General features: G+C 29.0%; 2 protein-coding genes across 2 annotated transcripts in view; both read left to right on the top strand.

The window, feature by feature from the left end:
* The window catches only part of LOC119610071 (corticotropin-releasing factor-binding protein), a 48750-nt gene that overhangs the window by 4414 nt on the left and 20831 nt on the right, over positions 1-23505 (top strand).
* LOC119610069 (putative uncharacterized protein DDB_G0277445) lies at positions 19300-20322 on the top strand. Its single transcript, XM_037965159.1, has 3 exons — positions 19300-19593; positions 19651-19931; positions 20122-20322. Exons 1-2 carry the CDS (start codon positions 19324-19326, stop codon positions 19741-19743), a joined length of 363 nt encoding a protein of 120 aa, XP_037821087.1. The 5' UTR covers positions 19300-19323; the 3' UTR covers positions 19744-19931; positions 20122-20322.

Here is a 23505-nt window from a genome sequence, read left to right as displayed (position 1 = left end):
AAATATTTTAAAATTTATAAATCACTTTATTTGCTCAAATGTGACAATAAAGAGATATTTTTGATAGTGCTTAACGCATTGTTAAAGGTAAAGTAATCCTTTAATGTTGTAAGCATTCAATTAATGCTTTGATTGTTTCAATCATCGACTTAATTGATTTTTAATACATTTTTAACCAAACTGTTCAATTCATTTGATTGATAAAATAATTCAAATGTAAGTTTTATTTCATTAAATATTTTATTTATCCAATTAATGAATTAACTAATTTTAAAATTTGAATTTAATTACTGATGTTAATTGTTTTGATTATTTCTTAAATTGGAAAAAAAATATTTTTTTACAAATTTCATAATTGATATCATCATTTTGTTGATAGGTGCAAAACTTGCTTGTACAATAATTTGATAATTAAAAACATTTTCAGTTTTTTCTGTGTACTAACTAACTAACTAACTACTAACTAACTAACCACGAACTACTAACTAAACTCCTAACTAACTAACTAACTAAATAACTAACTAACTACTAACTAACTAATAACTACTAACTAACTAACTACTAACTAACTAACTAACTAACTAACTAACTAAATAACGAAATAACTCTAACTAACTAACTAACTAACTACTAACTAACTTAACTAACTAACTAAATACTAACTAACTAACTAACGAACTACTAACTAAACTACTAACTAACTAACACTAAAAAAAAAACTAACTAACTAACAACTAACACTAACTAACTAACTAACTAACTAACTAACTAACTAACTAACTAACTAACTAACTACCAACTAACTAACTAACTAACTAACTAACTAACTAAAAAACGACTAATAACATACTAACTAACTACTAACTAACTAACTAACTAACTAACTAACAACTAACTAACTAACTAACTAACTAACTAACTAACTAACTAACTAACTAACTAACTAACTAACTAACTAACTAACTAACTAACTAACTAACTACTAACTAACTAACTAACTAACTAACTAACTAACTAACTAACTAACTAACTAACTAACTAACTAACTAACTAACTAACTAACTAACTAACTAACTAACTAACTAACTAACTAACTAACTAACTAACTAACTAACTACTAACTAACTAACTAACTAACTAACTAACTAACTAACTAACTAACTAACTAACTAACTAACTAACTAACTAACTAACTAACTAACTAACTAACTAACTAACTAACTAACTAACTAACTAACTAACTAACTAACTAACTAACTAACTAACTAACTAACTAACTAACTAACTAACTAACTAACTAACTAACTAACTAACTAACTAACTAACTAACTAACTAACTAACTAACTAACTAACTAACTAACTAACTAACTAACTACTAACTAACTACTAACTAACTACTAACTAACTAACTAACTAACTAACTAACTAACTAAAAAGTCTGTCCTAACCATTCCACAAAGAATATGAAAATACACTTTCTCCCAAGCGTTAAAAAAGTTTCCGCGATTAATGCCTTAAATTTTACGATATTTTCTTTAAACCAAAGAAAAAAGCAAAAAGAGGAAGAGGGTTTATCCATCTTAATGGGAATGGTTTTAGAAAATCGATTAGCGGCGGAAGGTTATTGCACCAAAATGTCCCAAGTAAAATATTTTTGTTGTTCCAACATTATTGACCATCGCATAGTGATAGGACCAACTCTTAATTATAACCCTAATGTATATACATATATACATGATGTCCATCTAACTTTCCTATATTCAAATTTTAAACTAAATTATTTAAATACGTTTCTTTAATCATAATAAAACAACATAATTTTCCTATCAATGATAAAACAATCAAAAAGGGGAAAGAAGTTGCAGAAAATAAAGTAGCAAGCAAAGCATAATCTGTAGAAAAACAAATTATAAAATAGAACCATCGAAGGGAATTAATATAATCTCAATTGTCAACGATATAAAGTCGTTACAAATCACTAACTTAACAATTTTTTTTTATCCACTTATCCACACAACAATCTCACATACAGACTACATAAACAATTACAACTAAGGCCAAAGTTAGCAGAAATGAATAAAAGAAATGAAGTCAAAAAAAGAACAATTTAAATTATAAGTTACACATCTAGCTACATCTAGATACTATATATGTTGGAATACATTGTATACCATACTTGGCATAAAAATGAATGGAATAAATGATCAGCAAAAATGGTCACGAGATGTAAAAGGCAATAGAAAAGAACTCAAAAAAGAAAGTGTTATATTCGGCTATAACGAATCTGTTATACCCATCATCAAATCATGTGCGTTAAATTTAAAGTGAATTTCCGAAGACGACAATATTAAGTGAATTTCGAAAGGTCTTTAAAGTGAATTTTCGGGGACGACTCTATTCAGAATTAAATGGGAATTCGTTTTAACTCAACTAGCAGCACTTCAGTAGTGAAATTTCGAACTGAATCTAGAATTATTTCAAAACATAACTAAAATTTATACAGATATTAACTTGAATTTATTTTGATCTGAAATTGAATTAGAATGGAACTCAAGTCGATAGCCAATAATACCAATAATAACCTTCCTTCTATAGTGCTGTAGGGTAAGAAAAGACTGAAATAAATTGAAAATACAATTGAAGCATGAATCCATGACTAAAATAGAAATAGAAAGAAAGAGTCTAGGAAAAAAGTTACTTCGTTTTTTAAAAGTAACTTCGTAGCAAATTGAGTGAGTAAAATTAAAACTTTACTTTTTGTCAAACATACCCAGCAAACATATGCATATGAAATTTAAATTTTTTCCAAGTGAAATTTTTCACAGGTGATTAAATTATCTTCTAACTTTTTAACTTTTAATTTTAATATCAGGGTTTGCTGGGTGTTTATACATTTACATATGAAAACATATGCAAACATTTATTTTTGTTTTCAACACATCCGCATCCGCTTTAATAAAAATTCATATTTTACTAACATAAAAAATATTTGCATATATCCTGCAATTCTGGGAACAAAAATGACTATTGTTGAAAAGACAACAAAAAGTCTCCCATTAAAACTGCAGGTTATAAAGAACTCCTAACTTTGCAACTACACATCTTCCTACAACCAAATAACTACAATTTATTTAAATGTTAAATTGCCAATTTAACGCAGTTTTTCTTTTAAACTTGTTTCTTTGTTCTTGTTGTCGTTGTCATCGTTGACAACTCACTTAAAAAACTATTTCAGTTGAGAGGAATTTCTTGACAAAAGTAACTTAAAATAGCTTCATGTTAAAAATGGTTCACAATTCTGTTGCCACAAAAAGTAACTTCAATATAAAAGTAATGAGTCAGGATGAAACAGGCGATTACAAGTAAATTAGTCCTAATTTTTCGTAAAAAATAGAAAGGAGTGGAAGCTGTAGTAGCACGTATTTATATGGCAAAATGCATTTAATTTTTGGAAGTCTGTATAAGAAGTCGAAGTGCTTTACATGATAGTTTTTCAATCACAGGGTGAGCTGATTAGATAACTTACCACCGCCACTTTTTGTAACTTAAACGCCGGTGGCTATGTTTATACATGGTTCTGCCGCTCCATGTATAAGCAATTTGCTCAAGTACTTGATCCATCTAATCGCTGACCATTACTGCCTCGTTGCTTAACTTCCGATATGCAAAAACATCACTTCCTTTTATAACCACGCAATTGGGATGGCCTCTAATCAGTCGGCAACAGCACCTAGACACGTAATCGGTAGATCAAAACACGAATCCATTAAATAAGCCGAAGACTTGATCTTACTCCTAGAAAACACACTGTGGTAAATATGGTGTGAACAGAGTAAACCCTGAACATACCCGGACAAGGAAGGAAAATTCATTGGTATCACCTGTATAAGACATCCGATACACTCATTGAGAAAAACATCCGACACACTAATTCTAGGTATACGGATGGGTGAGGCCCGCATTGCCCCATCCCGTATCATATTCACATGACATCAACTCATTTCCAACGCTTATTCTCACATTTTCCACCTCCTTTCCTCGGGATTGCAATAACACCAAGGGGGGAAGATTCATCAAGGTGACATGCCACCGAGGATTTTGGAAGTATAAGTTGACAATTTTTAGATTTAACCATGAGAGTTTTTTAAACTTTACAGATAATGAATGGGGTTGACCCTTGAACCTCGCTATCAAGTTACAGAATCGAAGATCGACTTAGGGTTACACATAGCCACCGACTGCACAGTTGACAAAGAAGTCAATCATTACTTCATAGATTACAAAAAAAGAGAGCCAGAAAGCTAGTCCAAGGGTATTGACTCCCCAGCAATGTTTTTCTACGCTAGATTGCTTTGAGCTCTCGCTTACAAAAGGGACATTAATGTGACGACTACATATATTCATTCTCGATTACAAAGAGTACATTCGTGACTAAAGACCAAGAAAACCATGTTGTTAAAAAATACTGTCATATTCGGATGCATTGATTCTTTCTCAAACTGCTGGACATTAAACTCAGAACACAACCAGAGCTACTAGAATTAAGTACATACTGGACTTGAAATATTGCAGAAAATAACTGTAATCTATTTATAATTGAACAGTGATTGATTTAGAAATGAGCTCTCAACCAGTAAACAAAAATAAAATTAGCAAAAAAGTAGAAAGATCTATCAGAACTAAAAGATTAATGTGAAACCTTAATTCGAATTGATACACAATGAGTAATTTTATAATCTATTGAAAACAGAACTAGAGCCGATTTAGAACTGAACGCAACTAGAATAAATACAAAAATACAATCTAAAATCTATTGAAAACTTATCAAATGTAGAAGTTTTTCAGAACAGAACTGATATTAATTTAAAACTGAATCATATTGAGATTGAGAACAGAATTAAATTCAGTACAAAATACCACTGGAGTTTATGGAGAACCGAAGTAAAAATAACTAAGAACAGAACAAGACCTATGTATACTCAAAGAGTTTGATTTAGTAATATTTCATATTATACACGAATTTTTCGTAAATATTACGTAAAAAGTCTTTTCGAAATTTTCTTCGTAATTAAATAGAACAAAACTAATATTAATTTGGAATCAATATAAAATTAATGCCAAATTTAACTAGATCTAATTCATAATTGAAGAAAATATGAAAATAACAATTCGAAATAAAGGAAAAACTGAACTAATAATTATTGAATTTTTAAATATTTTTTCAATTGTCTATTATTTTACAATAAAATTAATAAAATTTCACAAAAGTAATCCGCTTTAAAAATATTACCATCGTTAAAATGTCCTTTAATTCTCCTTTTAAACCTATTTCGTTTATTTAAGCAGTGAAATCAAATACTCAAACCTTTTACAAGGTAAAGGGTATATTTCAACGAAAATCTGGTTGTGATTTAATCATCACACCTTCAAACTTGAAATGGCACATTGTACGTTGTAAAAAAAAAAAAAAAATACAAAAATTTGTCGCAAGTAAATGGCCTGCAGCGATAAAACCAGAATGGGGAAGTAACCTTACTAACATAAAAAACCATTTACTAGTTGAGGAAACAATATCTTTCGATCAATTCTTCATATATGCACCATCTTAAAATTTAGTTCGGTTTTTATACCCACCATCAAAAAAGATAGGGATTGATTTTGTCATTCCGTTTGTAACACATCGATATATTGATCATAGACCCACAAAAGTATTTTTGAATATTCTGGGTCCGATCTAACCATGTCTGTCCGTCCGTCTGTCTGTCTGTTGAAAGCACGATAAAGTCCGAACGTAAAGAGCTAGAGTGTTGAACTTTTCCACAAATATTTCTTATAGGTAAGGTTTGAAAATGGGCAATATCGGTCCACGTTTTCGCATAGCGCCCATACAAGGGGCCCTCCGAAAAACAGCTTTAACAGTCACAACTGTTTTAAGAATGCGAGTGTAGCGATGAAATTCGACATAAATAAGTTTTATATGAGCCCAATTCTCTCTACGAAATTTTATGAGGGTTGGTCCATAATTGACCCTACCCCTTATATATGGTCTCCTCCCAAAAATGACTTTAACGCCCATTACTGCCTTAAAAATACTAGTCTAGCGCTGAAATTCTACACAAGTAAGTTTCTTAGGAGCACAAATCTCTCTATCGAATTTTATGAGCATTGGTCCATAATTGACCGTACCCCCCATGTAAGGTCCTCTTCAGAAAATGACTTTAACGTACATTACTGGCTTAAAAATGCGAGTATAGCTATGAAATTCGATATACAGAAGTAAATTTCTTACTTAAGTCCTATTTCAAATATCAATCTGATGTTTATAACGGGGCATTCCATTTACGGCATACGGTTTGATGGTGGTTATAGATTCGGCATAGTCGAATATAACACTCTTACTTGTTTTATCTAATCTAGCTTAGGAATCCTTCCCTTATGTAAACTAAGAAAAAAAAAATAAATAAAAACTCTTCTACAAATGTTTCAATTTAAACTTTAGCTGCATGTTTTTTTTTTGTTCTTAATTTATGCTGTTGTGACTGCAAGAAGTACTTTTATTTTATCCCTGCTTAAATACAATTTATTATCAGCAAATTCATTGCACTTTTACTTGAGCTTAATTGTACTCTTTCAAGTCTTTAAATGAAAAAAATAAAAGTGTTTTTGACATTTGACATCAGTTGTTAAGTTTTTAATACTTGTATAATATTTTGTCTTCCTTTCTTCAGGCTTAGTTGTTGCTGTTGATGTTTCTTATTTTTCGGTTTTGTTGCAACAAGCGAATTGTAAAGTTTGACATTTTTTTTACTATCAATCTGTGGTTTTACTACTACTATATATTCTCACTCGTACATCTTGATAACGATGTTTAACATCTTTTCAAGTTGTTATTTCCCTTTTGTTTCCTTTTACTATTTGCTACTACTTTTGCTTTGTTTCCTTCTATCTATTGTTATAATTGTGCTATTTATTGTTGCTGTGGCTGCAGATGATTATGATGTTGTTGACTTAAAGTGTCCATTAAGGATTTGTTTTGAAAATTAACTATTTTTAGTTACATTCTTCTTTTATAAAATTCTTCTTTCAGTAAAATGTTCATATTTCCTCTTTTGCAGCGATTAAATAAAGATTTTAGTTTATTATTTTATTTTCAGTTTGAAGCTATTTATACCCTACATCACCTTAGTGGGTTTGTGCTGATGTTTGTAACGCACAATAATATTGGTCCTATATCCACCTTAAAGTATACCAATCGGCTTAGAATCATTTTACGAGTCGATTTAGCTATGTCCGTCCGTCTGTCTGTCCGTCCGTCCGTCTATCCGTCCATGTAAACCTTGTATTCAAACTACAGTTCGCAATTTTGAAGATAATTCAATGAAATTTGGCACATGATCTTCTATGGAGACAAAGCCTATTGAAAATGGTTAACATCGGTCTATTATTTCATCTAGCCCCCATACAACTGAACCCGACGAATAGAGATTTTAAGTTCATAATTATGTTTAATATACTTGTATCTCGACAAAAAGCTGCAAAACCAAGTTCTGTACTACCCTGGATGACCCTCGTGAATTTTATAATTATAGGGTCTCATTTGACCATATACAAAGTCCCCTTCAAAATTTGACTTAAATGTCCACAATTTTATTCAACAATAAATGGCTTAAGTATATCTGAGACAAGGTACAATTCAACTTAAATGCATTAATATGAAAACTAAATCACATTTTATTTTTGTAACAGGTGTAGGGTATTATATGGTCGGCCTCGCCCCACTATAATTTCTTACTGGTTTTTAATTGTTTTTCTTTTCTGACAAATCCTGCAGTTTCAATTAATTGAATTGTAACGTTTATTGTTATTTTGTAAATAAGTATTTGTGCTTAACTGTTTTTTTGTTAAGGATTTAATAAAATTTCAATTTGTAACTCTAGATGAAGAGTTTTAAGTAATAAATTATCCCCAAGTGTTCTACATAATTGGACATGTTTTATATATCAAAAATTTGAAATATTACATAAATCTTTATAAACTTTAGTCTAATATAAACATCAGTAGAATTTATTAAATATTAAACCCTTTTTCAACCTATTATCATTAATTACCTACTATAACATATTATTAATAAAGAAATTTACAAACATATAATTTTTCTATCTATTTTGTGATTTATTATTAAAGTTCGAAAATTTGTTAAACAGTAGGTGATATAAATATGAAAACAAAATTATGTTTTTGCTGTAGAAAAATTATTTTTAGCTTTAAAGCCAAGGCATTTGTCGAACAATTCATTAACATGACTTATAATAAGTTTAGAAGATTATTTTATTTAATCTTTAAACAAAAATTTAGGATTTTAACCAAAGAAATTTCTTATAAGAATATAATTTCCAGGAGTACTCTACATTAGGTATTTATTACTACTTTGTGCCGAAATATAATTGCAGTAGAACTAACCAGCAAAAGCATGGTAATGGCTTGTACTTTCTCAACAACTTATTATTCAATGAGTACCTCATACTGTCTGCATTACTTAGAAAGAGTATAGTAATGACTTATGCATAATATATATAATGTAAGTGCTTACCTTCTAGTCTTGATATTGTTTTTGAACATTGTTTTTAACGCAAACGAAAAAATATATTTTTTTTTTAAGCTAATAATAGACGGAGGGGATTTATCCTCGTAGACAATCTTTTTTTTCAGAAAAAAAAAATACTTACTACTACCTATTTGAAGGCGATTGTAGTAAGTACTTACCTAACTCCTTCCCTTCTGATCAGTGATAATACCAATATCTACGCTAGCCGAGGAATGCATTTACATCTGTACAAAATTTCACAACCTTTCCCTGTCTGAAGTGCTCTTCTCTACACTTCTCTTTTATACATTGTCGAATAACATAAATCAACAAATTTGTAACTCAAAGACCAGAATATACTGCTTTTCAGCTGCATTTCGGTTTTAATTTACAATTTATAATTCTTAAATTTTTAGATTGATTTGTTAAGATATCGTCCGTTCAAGTTTTTAGATTTTTCTTTAATTATTACCCGTTTAAATTTTAGATTAAGATATCTTAAAAGAAAGAACAAGATATAATAGAATTTTATAAATAAAAACTGTTGAGACGTCTCAAATATGGCGTAAACACCTTTTTAAACTAAACTAAAATTTGGATTGAGCCTTGATCAATCCTTTAGATGGATTGTCAGACTATGTAGTTTTTTATTTTCCTATGATTTGGATCCATATTATACCAAATATAGAAAGGACCAAGTATGTTAAAAATCTTGTAAATTCTGCTTTGTGAAAAGTACTTTTCATTTTATTCACCTGAGTTTGGCCCTAAATAGGAACGAGTTCCAAAAAGCACACCAATCTGCCGATTTGTAAAATTCAATCAAAATTGGAACAATGAGTTTGAATTAATTTAAAATTCCCTTTTTTGGTACTTTTTCTCTACCTACCGATGCAGCGATTTTTATCCCTTAAACTTCTGAATTTTCTAAAAGTACCAAACTTGAATTTGTAATTTTTCTATAAAGAACGAATGCGATATAAATTTTATTTCTATATTCACCGGTTTAAAATATACATATGTACATAATGGCCAAAAAAGTACCAAAGTACCAGTTTTTGTCCATTTACTCCTAAAAATAAACGAAATTCGAAAAAGTACCATATACCTCTCCTCCTTGTTTTAAAAAACAACTATAAGTGCAAAATTTTTTAAGTATCTGTTTTACTTGAGGATATATGTATAAGGTAACCGAATTTACCAGTTTTTATCCCCTAAAAATGTGAATTTTCAAAAGTTCCTCGTTAGTGGATATACATGAGCAAAATTTTATACATACATTTATATATTTTTAGGCTGTGCGATGATCAATTGCACAGGCCGACAAAATTTGGAAAAAGTTGAATCCCTGAGACAATAACAGCGCCAAGACAACTTTATTTATAAAATGTATCCCATTTGAAAGTTTGTTATGTCATCTTTAAAATAGATGTATTCATCTAAAGTTTGAAATCTCATGGTTTTCGGTATATTCGTGGTATTTATACTGGGGATGCCAAACGGGACTAGATTTTACAAATTCCGGGATTTATTTTGAAAAATCCCGTGTTTCGGGATATCCTAATCCTGAAAAAATACTGGGATTTTCAGGATCATCAAACAATTTTCCGGCAGGATATTTTTATGGTGACTAGGTGAAACGATATTGTATATTTGCAATACCAAATCTTATTAATGGAGAATATTTGTGGGAAAATGTTATCACTTAGGCAACATTTGAAATCGATTTGGAAAAAAAAATTTTTTCAACAATTTGTACTGAGATCAGAATTTTCAATATATATTTTTTAATTTTCCCACATTTTGTACATTAACATGCGTCGGCGTCGATTGAGAGTTGTATCTACATCAGATTCTCAAGAAAGTTTTTCCACGATTCACTCTAACGTAAATGGCTTCATTGACTTAAAATCTACAACTCAGAATATACTACATACATATACATATATGTACTACATATAGTTTTGTGGGTCTGAAACCAATATTTATTTGTATATGTTACAAACGGTATGACAAAACCATTGTACTCCTTTTTTTAAAAACTGGGCATCATAAACTTTATGAATCTTAATATAAATTATATCACAATCATTCCTTTAGTCCCTAATCAAAAAAGAAAGGTATACGTAACATAGTAGGTTTCATTTTAAAAGACTTTATCCTTTTTATCTATGGTCTTTATTAGGGACAAACATATTTGCTGTGCTCATTACATTTTTTTTTTTCGTAACAAATACATCAAGGTATAAATATTCTATTGTTAAATAATTTGCATAGAGTAAGAAATCTACAAAGTATAACAAATAATAAAAAACAACCTTTAGAATAAAATAGAGTAAAATAAATATTTATCTTTACATACACTTGAAATAACAAAAGATAAAGTGGAATACATAGAACGAGTAGAAGTTTATCATTTAATCATTAGAATAATATGTATGTATGAGTGTGTAGGTATTTTAAGGATTTGCCAATACAAACAAGGATTTACTAATAAAATACATAAGTATTTATTTATGTTTGTAAGTAGTTAAGGTTTCCTTTTTAGTTGATACAATAGAAGTGTGTGCGTATATGTGTGTGTGTGTGTGAAAATAAGGTGGTTGTGGAAAAAAGTCCTTTTATTTTACTTTTGGCTTTTAGTATGAATATAACAATTATAATATGGTTAACATAAAGTGATTAGATTACCTGTTTACAAAGATGTTTAATGGGGCGAAAAGAATATTGGGACAACAATTTTGAGGTTTTTGAACTGTTTTGATTTATATTGTGCAATAAACAGCTGATATAAAGCTACACAAAATGTTTAAATTTATTTAATATTTATAAATCAAGCTAAATTTAATAAAACTTTGTTATTTTTTTAATTTAATCAAATGTAATTTAATCAAAATTGGGGTAAGAGCTTCAAAAGTAGAACAATTTAAAATTGTTGCCAACTTTATTTAATTATAAACAATTTTACTTAAATTTGTAAGAATATACGATATTATAGAACTAAAAAGGATTCACAAAAATTATGAAAAAAATAAATACTTAATAGTCCATATGAGTGCTTGCATACATATAAATTATTTAAATTGCCACATGAGTTTATTGTGTTCAACTTGTGTTCTATAATTTTAAACGGCAACTACTACAACTGCTATGCATATAACAAAGTTTTGTAAATTATTTGTAAAATTATTTAAATATTTCAGTTGCTATTTCTCCTACTCGTAGGTACAATGATGAATATAACTCTACTTTATACTGGTATGAATTATTAGTTATAAAAAACTTATTCATATTTAGTTTTAGTGCTATTTTTAAAACACTATGCTACAACATTTTTAAATAAACTGCCGTAAAAAATTGGTCTCTCTAAGATGCTCTAAACGATACACTTCTTAGTCAAGCAAGCATCAGTAATATATAGGCAAGTAATATTAGAGCAAAGTGTTAGTACTTTCTTCTTGGGTGTATAACTATTTATTTTCGTTCGACGATGATTATCCAGTTATCTTTCCCGGATTAAAAAACGACTTCATTAACAAGTTATTTTATCGTGCTATTTGGAATGGTTTTACCACAAATGTTAAAATCAATACCTTTTTAAAAAAACTTCTAATATCATCTACGATTAGATCCACTAAGTAATCCCTTATTAGACATATGATCTCAACAAATGGTTACAAATACTTAAAAAAAAAGTCATTATTGTTATTGGCTAGCACCACTCATTACCAAGTAATGTATGAAATAATTGCATAACTAATTACCAAAATTGGGAAATATTATACGGGATACGTTCAAATGTTGGACCAACCTCATGCACGAATAAGAAGCTCAAGCAGATGTCGGTCTTCAGTTAGTTAGTTAGTCAGTCAGTCAGTCAGTTAGTGAGTTAGTTAGTTAGTAGTTAGTTAGTTAGTTAGTTAGTGTTAGTTAGTAGTTAGTTAGTTAGTTAGTTAGTTAGTTAGTTAGTTAGTTAGTTAGTTAGTAGTTAGTTAGTTTAGTTAGTTAGTAGTTAGTTAGTTAGTTAGTTAGTTAGTAGTTAGTTAGTTCGTTATTAGTTAGTTAGTTATTAGTTAGTTAGTAGTTAGTTAGTTAGTTAGTTAGTAGTTAGTTAGTAGTTAGTTAGTAGTTAGTTAGTTAGTTAGTTAGTTAGTTAGTTAGTTAGTTAGTTAGTTAGTTAGTTAGTTAGTTAGTTAGTTAGTTAGTTAGTTAGTTAGTTAGTTAGTTAGTTAGTTAGTTAGTTAGTTAGTTAGTTAGTTAGTAGTTAGTTAGTTAGTTAGTTAGTTAGTTAGTTAGTTAGTTAGTTAGTTAGTTAGTTAGTTAGTTAGTTAGTTAGTTAGTTAGTAGTTAGTTAGTTAGTTAGTTAGTTAGTTAGTTAGTTAGTTAGTTAGTTAGTTAGTTAGTTAGTTAGTTAGTTAGTTAGTTAGTAGTTAGTTAGTTAGTTAGTTAGTTAGTTAGTTAGTTAGTTAGTTAGTTAGTTAGTTAGTTAGTTAGTTAGTTAGTTAGTTAGTTAGTTAGTTAGTTAGTTAGTTAGTTAGTTAGTTAGTTAGTTAGTTAGTTAGTTAGTTAGTTAGTTAGTTAGTTAGTAGTTAGTAGTAGTTAGTTAGTTAGTTAGTTAGTTAGTTAGTTAGTAGTTAGTTAGTAGTTAGTTAGTTAGTTAGTTAGTTAGTTAGTTAGTTAGTTAGTTAGTTAGTTAGTTAGTTAGTTAGTTAGTTAGTTAGTTAGTTAGTTAGTTAGTTAGTTAGTTAGTTAGTTAGTTAGTTAGTTAGTTAGTTAGTTAGTTAGTTAGTTAGTTAGTTAGTTAGTTAGTTAGTTAGTTAGTTAGTTAGTTAGTTAGTTAGTTAGTTAGTTAGTTAGTTAGTTAGTTAGTTAGTTAGTTAGTTAGTTAGTTAGTTAGTTAGTTAGTTAGTTAGTTAGTTAGTTAGTTAGTTAGTTAGTTAGTTAGTAGTAGTTAGTTAGTTAGTTAGTTAGTTAGTTAGTTAGTTAGTTAGTTAGTTAGTTAGTTAGTTAGTAGTTAGTTAGTTAGTTAGTTAGTTAGTAGTTAGTTAGTTAGTTAGTTAGTTAGTTAGTTAGTTAGTTAGTTAGTTAGTTAGTTAGTTAGTTAGTTAGTTAGTTAGTAGTTAGTTAGTTAGTTAGTTAGTTAGTTAGTTAGTTAGTTAGTTAGTTAGTTAGTTAGTTTAGTTAGTTAGTTTAGTTAGTTAGTTAGTTAGTTAGTTAGTTAGTTAGTTAGTTAGTTAGTTAGTTAGTTAGTTAGTTAGTTAGTTAGTTAGTTAGTTAGTTAGTTAGTTAGTTAGTAGTTAGTTAGTTAGTTAGTTAGTTAGTTAGTTAGTTAGTTAGTAGTTAGTTAGTTAGTAGTTAGTAGTTAGTTAGTTAGTTAGTTAGTAGTTAGTTAGTTAGTAGTTAGTTAGTTAGTTAGTTAGTTAGTTAGTAGTTAGTTAGTTAGTTAGTTAGTTAGTTAGTTAGTTAGTTAGTTAGTTAGTTAGTAGTTAGTTAGTTAGTTAGTTAGTTAGTTAGTTAGTTAGTTAGTTAGTTAGTTAGTTAGTTAGTTAGTTAGTAGTTAGTTAGTTAGTTAGTAGTAGTTAGTTAGTAGTTAGTTAGTTAGTTAGTTAGTTAGTTAGTTAGTTAGTTAGTTAGTTAGTTAGTTAGTTAGTTAGTTAGTTAGTTAGTTAGTTAGTTAGTTAGTTAGTTAGTTAGTTAGTTAGTTAGTTAGTAGTTAGTTAGTTAGTAGTAGTTAGTTAGTTAGTTAGTTAGTTAGTTAGTTAGTAGTTAGTAGTTAGTTAGTTAGTTAGTTAGTAGTTAGTTAGTTAGTTAGTTAGTTAGTTAGTTAGTAGTTAGTTAGTTAGTTAGTTAGTTAGTTAGTTAGTTAGTTAGTTAGTTAGTTAGTTAGTTAGTTAGTTAGTTAGTTAGTTAGTTAGTTAGTTAGTTAGTTAGTTAGTTAGTTAGTTAGTAGTTAGTTAGTTAGTTAGTTAGTTAGTTAGTTAGTTAGTTAGTTAGTTAGTTAGTTAGTTAGTTAGTTAGTTAGTTAGTTAGTTAGTTAGTTAGTTAGTTAGTTAGTTAGTTAGTTAGTTAGTTAGTAGTTAGTTAGTTAGTTAGTTAGTTAGTTAGTTAGTTAGTTAGTTAGTTAGTTAGTTAGTTAGTTAGTTAGTTAGTTAGTTAGTAGTTAGTAGTTAGTTAGTTAGTTAGTAGTAGTTAGTTAGTTAGTTAGTTAGTTAGTTAGTTAGTTAGTTAGTTAGTTAGTTAGTTAGTTAGTCTGCATTCTATAACTTTCTTTAAAAATATTTGAAAGTAAGATTTTTGGGTTACCCAAATCTTAATAACATCTGTAGCGCAGTGTAATTTTCCTTTAACTACAATTAGTTTGTCGACAAACATCAGCATTAAAACTAAAAGCAAAACTTTGGCCGGTTACTGTGTTAGTGTGTGGTAAAATTACATAGATTTAAATCATTCTTGTGGGGTTTTGTGATAAACGACATGCAATTGAGGCATAAAAATGTGTTTAAGAAGTTTCTAATACAAATTACTGGGACTGGCTAACCAACTTTATGATTTAAACATGCAAAAATTGCTGCAAATAATAAAAAGAAAATTGATTGTGTAGAAACAAGAACAAAACGTTTTGTTTTTTAATAAATGTTTGTAGTTTGAAATGAGTTAAGAAACATATTTTCTCTTTCATTTATATGTGTTGGCTTTATTTAAAACAATTTATAGGATCTCCTACATACACAGGTAGATGGAAATTAACTATGTGGGTTTTTAAGATAATACTTAAATAAATAAGTTCGGCTATTATGCAAAAGGACTGGCCATGACAAACAAATTTCCCCAGTTTCACTTTTTTCTCTACAAGATCGACATTCGTCCAATTTTGTAGAGTTGTTGCCATATTAAACACATCTCTAAAAATTAATATTAAACACTTTAATTTTTCTATTTTTTCAATTCCTGCCACAAAAAAACCTAAACTGTTGCATTAAAAGTGGGCTGTAACTTACAGTCATGTAAACATGTGTATTTTAAAGTGTTTAAGTATTTATTTTTTTTACATTAAAGTTGTTAAATGTAAATTTTTATCCATATGTAGTCTTTTATGTAATTTTCTATAGATAAATTTAACAATAGTAGTTTAAGGTATTTTAAAGAGATAAATATTCTGTTGTATGCATTTAATTGTCACAAATATTCTTTTCTACAGAAAGTCATTTATCATTTTCAGCAAACAAGTTATGAATTTTAATTGAAATTTCTTTATTTGTGGAAATTTTTGTCGTTTTTTTCACTTCAACGTAATGTTTTGTAATCGAATAAAGAGAAAGCAACAACAAGAGAAATGAAAATAGCCAGAAATAGTTAGTACAAACAAATCTTTGGTAATGACCAGTTTTGTTGTGTGGGATTTTTATACACTTGTCAAAAACGTATGAGTGATATTTATTAATTTCTAACACCAGCCAGCAATAATACGTATACGTTTGGAGTTTGAAAATTAATAGAAAGAAATTAAATAGAAACCACATGACGTATTACGGTGGCAAAATTAATTTTTATGATATTATTCTTGAAAAGAAAAGAACATTTTTTTTTTGTAATTAAAAGAAACCTTTGTATAACATATAAATCCTGCTTTTTTATATTTGTTCAAAATACAAAACTTGTTAAGTAAAATCCAAATACATGTTCGATTAAACCGGGCACATTTTCATTATAAAACATTTATTTTTCTATGCAGAAAGCTAGTTTTATTTATAAATATATTTTTATATTTTTCGGTAAAAGTTTTAGTTTTTGCTATTCGTTTCTTTGTCAAGCCTTTAAGCAGCTTTGTCGCTTATATAATGTTGAAAAATACAAAAAAAGGACACATGAACCAGCCTTTGGCTGTTAAATTTATGTTTTCTTTTTGTTAGTAAAAGCAAAATCAATTTCATAATTGTTTGTTTTAGTTAATAAAATGCTTAAACAATTTTATATTTTTAAATAAATATAAAACTTTTATCCTAGTTCATTTATTATTTTTAATACTAAAGTAATAATATTTACATATTAGTTTTAATGAACATATAAATATATGTAAAGCTATTGTTAAACACAGATAGTTACACATCAATAAGTCTGCATTAGACTGCAGTAAGAAAATAGTTTGGAAAATTTGATAATAAAAATAATTTCATAGTTTAAATTTTGGAATTTAAAACTTTTGAATCCTTATAGATAGCGACCGTCTATCTGTCCATGTGGTAATATTTTGGGATTTCAAATCTCAGATCATTCTATCAGACATGCTCTTGAGACTTTTGTTATTTATCAATCCGAAATATGATACAAAATTCCGAAATATGATACAAAATTCCGAAATTAAGAAAATATTTATGACAAAATTTTTTTAAGCTTCTTTGGCGACTTACCACATACACATACATAGTTCTGCCACTCCATATACAAGCACTTTGTTCAAGTACTCGAGCTATCTAATCTTCGACCATTGCTATCCGGTTGCTCAACTTTCGAGATGCAAAAACATCACTTCCGTTTACAATCCAACCTATAGATGTATTCGGAAGACCGAAACACGAATCCATCAAATAAGCCGATGAATTTGTTCTTACTCATAGAGAACACACTGTGGTAAGTCTAGTATGAACAAAGTTTTCCCTGGACAAGGAAGGAAAATTCAAAGTTTTCAATGTTAACCCTCTCATTCATTCGACTCATTCATAGAGAACAAAATCCGACACGCTCTCTCTAGGTATACAGGCGGGTTAGATCCGTATACCCCTACATTCATCTTGTATCATATACACCTAACACCAACTCATTTTAAATGCTTAGTCCCTCAGTCACTCCTCTGTGGGGTATCTGGTGACTTCGGACTTATCCAGCACACCCTTCACCCTTCCACACACACATATGGAACAATATCCGACACATTTACTCTAGGTATACGGGCGTATAAGATCTGTATACCCCTACAATCATCCTGTATCATATACACTTAACACCAACTCATTTCCAATGCTTAGTCCCACAGTCATTCCACTGTGGGGTATCTGTTGAATTACACCTTATACGGAATTATAAATTTCACCGTGCATCAGTCTTTTAACCGACATTCTCTTTCCCCGCGAATTTGGGTTTAAACCATTGTGCGCCCCGAAGGGACCTCTCCAATAAACGGTACAATACAAAGTCTGCAACTCTGCCCTGCGGGCTACCGGTTCCTGTGGTACCAGATTATGTGGTTCTCTGATTCGACCTCATGGATACACTATCTGCAGTTTATAGTTCAGGCAAACTTTTCCCCGGGATCGTAATCACACCAAGATGGAGACTTTCATCAAGGTAACATGCCCTCCTAGGGACGATTTTGGGGATTATAAGTAGTGTAAAATCGGATCTCTAAAAACTGATTTAAACTTATATACGGACAGACAGACAGACAGACTGACGGACGTGGGTAAATGACACCGCCATCTATAAGGGCTCGAAATATATGAATGTATGTCGCGTCGGAAAATTATTTTGTAGCAACGAATAGTCGAACAACAGGCCGACCGACTACACCATGCTCACTGGTTGAAAATGTGAAGTATTTTTAATAGTAAATCATTTAGTTTGTCTTTTTATCTTAATTCTAAAATTATTAATTGAATATTCTTCAGGCTCGAGTTCGAGTCCCACTTGGAACTAAAATATTTCCACAATCTGCTGACAAAAAAAGAGGTTTTCTAAAACACGGGTTTTACGGAGGCAAGGGTCTTTCCTGATAAATTTTGGTAGAGGGATTAATGTTATACGTGCAAGATTTCGTCGTGATTTTAGTGTTTATATGTGATATTTGACTTTCAAGTCATTTTCTGAGGGAGACTTTGTAAGGGGGCTAAGGTCAAATGATCTAAGTTTCGCACTAAGATTGCAGATTGAAGAGATACTAGAACATTTAACATAATTATGACCATTGTACGGGGGCTATTCGAAATAATCGACCGATTTTAACCATTTTCAATGTATTTAAGTCTATATGAACGTTAAACAGATGCTATTAGGGGATCTAACCAGGGGCAATTATACATCGAACATAATATCGGTTCATATCATTTCTTCGTGACTATTTAAACTGCACTAACTAAATTTATGTTCAATTAAAAAATGCGTAATATTTTAATAGAAACAAATTTCTAAAATAAAAAAATCGTTCTTTTGTTTCAAATAAATTTTACAAAATATGCAAATACAATGCTTTTGTTTATTTATTTTTAAAATTCATTGTTAAAAATTGAAAAGGAAATACAACACAAAAACAGACAATACTGATAGTTAAATTATTATCAACTGTAATGTAATTTCTACATAAAAACTCAAGTCTACTTAATTCATCCACAAAGTGGTTTAAATATAAGAAAATTAAGACAAAAAGAAAATTAAACTTAAGAATTTTATAAAAATTTTTAATTTAACCCCTTATTCACAAACAACATTTTAATTTTATAAAAGGTTTATAAAACAAAATTTCCATTTTAATGTTAACTTTATTTTGGTGCAAAAAAAAATCAAACTTCATTTATAATCAAAGAAACGCTGTAATCATACCACTTAATAAAGCCTATGGCACCGACTATCTGGAAAAAATAATAAAAAATTCCAACACATTTCATAATGACACAATAATTTAAGCTGTTCGAAAGGCTTATCAGTTGAATAAAATGAAAATACAACAAACAAGTGTAAGAAGAAATCAATGCAATCAGTTGGACTTATACGTTTCGAAAGAGATCAACAAATGTTTATAAAAATTTTAATAATATTAATAATTTGCGCATTGTTAAAAGCCAATGAACTAGATTATAACAACAATAGTATTAATAATAAAAATTATAATAATAGCAACAACAGCAGCAACAATAACTTCAATTTAATTAATTATAATACTACATCTCAAAATAATACAACAATCACAAATAATTTAAATGAAACCTTAAATATTGAATCCAATACAAATCCAGAAGAAGTGAGTAATTTGTAATTAATTAAAAAACTTTAAATTAATATACACATTTTTTAACAGAATCGACGTCGTAATAAGTCAATATTTATACCACCACCTCGACAAGCAGCCAATTGTGGTTTCAAACATAACGGTAAACTATTAAAGTGCTGATATTTCCTGCTTTGAATTTTTGAAATCTCAATTTCCCTTATAAATAAATTGTGATCTTGTTGGTTGATTGCCAAATAAAGATCATGTATTTATTTAATGTAAAAATATTTATTTTAATTTATATTTTATTGAAATTTTCATTGGCCAACGAGGAAAGTTTTGACACCGATGCATCCCATGATTTTAATGTAAATATTAACATGATGAAATAATTGCTTTGTTCGAGTAATTGTTCAGATTTTTCTGTTTCTATAGGATCATGTAAATGATCTGAAAATATCAAATTAATCAAAACTTTGTAAATCTGACAAGTACAAGTATAAAGCAAATTTATGTATTAAGTACAATTTTTTAAAACGTTATGTTATTTTCTTTAAGGATACCTCTTCAGAAATAGTTTATTTCATAGCCCAAGCACCTCGCCGAAATAATAAGAATTGCGGTTTTAAACATAACGGAAAACCTATACCCTGCTCTAGTGATAAATTATTATGAGGGCGTTTTTTCTTTGTAATATTAAGTAAATAATTTAAATAAAATGTGTATGATTTTTATATGTTAATAAATTAATTTAGTTAAGAAAATATTTGAGTTTATTTATTTAATGAAGATTTAAACTATTGTACACGATTCTATAAATAAGTTATATTGGACATAAGAAGTTTTTCTCTGAAGTTTTCCTTCTTATACGATAGATGATGATTGGGACTTTACGGTCCACTTCAGATAATTAAGTTATTATGACTTATAACTGGCTAAAATTACAAGTATATTGATGTAATTCGAATTTTGTTAGGACCGGTTCAGCCCCCGTATAGGTTCACTTTCAGAAAATAACTTTAACTCTCATAATTGGCTTAACAATGGCAGTATCGTGGCCAAATTCGTCATAAACATGTTTTATAAGAACATTAATCTCTCTTTCAAATCATATGAGACGGTCCACCCCCTTCACCCCTATCCATAACCCTATTCCCCATATAAAGGAAAAGAGCCATGAGTCATAGTGTTCACGGAGGTTATAACACTTTCAAAAGTGTAATAATGTCCATGGACTTTGTAACATTTTAAAATATAATTGTACTGGAAAATATATATAGAATTTAAGAAAGAGATGGAATTGCTCGTGTATGGTTGTATTTTGGATTCAGCCGACTGGATAGCCGACCTTCGGCCGGGCGCAGATTTTTTAAACTCCGGTGTATTTCGAATAATGGTTTCGCTATATTAAGACTTTTCATGATAACTGGACTATTTGTAATCCATGAACTTTATGCCACTCTTCTCATGGACATTGTGGCACTTATAAAAGTGTCTTAACGTCCATAGACACTACGACACGGTTTAGTCAATGGATATAGTTTTAATATAAGTTCCGAGAAAATGCGAAGTAACTACCAATGAAATATATTCAAACAAATAATTTCGCATCCGGATCCTGTTTATGAAAAATAACTCCTAAGGAAATAAACTCAACAAGAGTGAACAAATTCTTAAGACACGTTTGTCCCTAGCCCCGATATAAAGTCCCATTCAGAAAATAGGTTATTTTAATAACATATTTCATGAGAATCAGACTTTACCCCCATTATTCAGATAATAATTCGTTTTGTCAATAAATCGTCTTAAAAATGTGGAATTAAGATTATTTTTACTAAGTAATACTCAAATTCGATAGAGCTCGTCCCATAGCTCCCTTTAAATTTGCTAAGGCGAAAATCGAATGTTCATATTAACCCAGCAAAAACTAACATTGAAAAGTAAGGGGCTAAAATGTTAAAATTTGTCTACACAATAGCATTACTTTAACACGGGGATGACATTGGAAGCACTTACCACGCTCGCTTACAAATATGGAGTTATATAAATACTTACTACGATCGCCTACAAATAGGGAATTAAGTAAGTAGTTTTGTTTCTGAGAATATACGAGGATACGTCTATTATTAGTTTTCACCAAAAAATGTGGTAAAAACAAAGTTCGAAGACAATATGCCAAGGCAAAAAAATAAGTACTTATATAATATATCATTTGTAAGTCATTACGAGACCCATTCATACAGTAGTCATTGAAAAGTAAATATTTAAAGTAAGTACAAGTCATTGGCATGTTTTTGCTGGGAAATGTCGTCTTTTAAAATTAGCTTTAAATCCCTGATCGGCAAAGAGCTTTGTTAAGAGCTTTCTTGCACTCTTAATTTCACATGCATGTATGCTTACACATGTATAAAAAACTGTAAAATCCAGCAAGAGATCTTATTTTTTACTCTCTGCCGATGTAGGCTTTCAATTTATAACAAATTCTGTGATGGTGGGTATGTAAGATTCGGAATAGTCGAACACAAACACAAATTAACTAAAATGGATAGATGGAATCCAAATTTTCACTGAACCCTTATAAACACTATTGCTGCAAATTTAAGATTAATTGCCTTCTCAACTATAAAATAAAAAACAAATTTATGTTCATTCATAATTAAATAAACATTAAACTACTGATATGTTTTTTGTTTACAATTAAACATGTTTTTTATAACAACAGAATAAAAAAAATATAAAAATTTAAAAACTAAATAGGCTTAAGACAACGACAAACTATAATAAGAAAATCGCAAAAAAATAATAAACGGCTGCAACGATCTTTACTCACCCCACATCAAGAGATTTTCTATTTTGTTCTATGTTTTCCGGTTATACCAATCATATAATATGTCATCAATAGCAAAATACCCGATATATTCAAAATTCCAAAAAATGGTCCAACATTTAATAATCTGTTACACATCGAATGACTAAATCATTATACCTACCATATTTATAAGTGATTTAAGAAAAAAAAACTGAGATTGAAAAGAATTATTCTTCATTTTGCATCGTTTCATAAAGTTACAGTTGCAAAGAGTTATACGCTTATCACATCAGTTGAAGGCTGTCTTTAAATCTTTATGGTTCAGTAATTGTTATTTCATTTTCATCGGCTTTAATAAAAACAAACAAAAAAACTAAAACAAATTGAATCGTACAAGAACTGAAACTCAGAAAGTCATAATGGACTTATTTAAAAGTTTAATCAAATTTACATGTTTCCTGTTACTGATGATCGCCACTCAAGGATATACAATTACTACGGATTTTTTCAAAATCAATAGACGATCACAGGTAAAATAAAAAATGACCAAAAAAGTGACGTTTAAAATCAAAACAATTGAAATTTATTCGAATCGAATTAAATCTTATAAAGAATTAATTTAAAAAAACTATTATAATTTTATTATTGCAGACAATCCAGAAAACTCGTAAACTGAGTCCCATGATTTTAACAGTACGACATCGTTATATCTATTGTGGTGTGACCCATAAAGGCAAACCTCGTCGATGTTATAAAAATATAAATTAATTTTTTTAACGATTAGTATTACATTTAATATGTAGTTATAAGTATAATAATAATAAAACATATATTTAAGAAAGATAAATCAACTAAAATCTCTGGAAGTCATATTCCAACTGCAGTTGATTATGTTTTTTTCGAAATTTATAGACCACTTTTACTTGTTTTAAAATTCTCTGAAACTCTCCTAATAGAATAACCTAAGAATAGAAGTCCGATGATTTCTGAGTTGCTTTCAACAAACATGTTTGATTGCAAAATTAAATTGTATAAATTAACTAGCTATACCCAGTGAGCTTTGCCACCCTAAAACCAATATAAATAAAAATCCACTTTAAATAAAAATTCAATTTAGATTCTAGCTCTAACAG

The sequence above is a fragment of the Lucilia sericata genome, unplaced genomic scaffold (genome assembly GCF_015586225.1).
Source record: "Lucilia sericata isolate MDLA Ls3-8-SP2 unplaced genomic scaffold, ASM1558622v1 Contig001110F_arrow, whole genome shotgun sequence".
Lineage (NCBI taxonomy): Eukaryota > Metazoa > Arthropoda > Insecta > Diptera > Calliphoridae > Lucilia > Lucilia sericata.
This window is presented reverse-complemented; position numbering and strand designations above follow the sequence as displayed.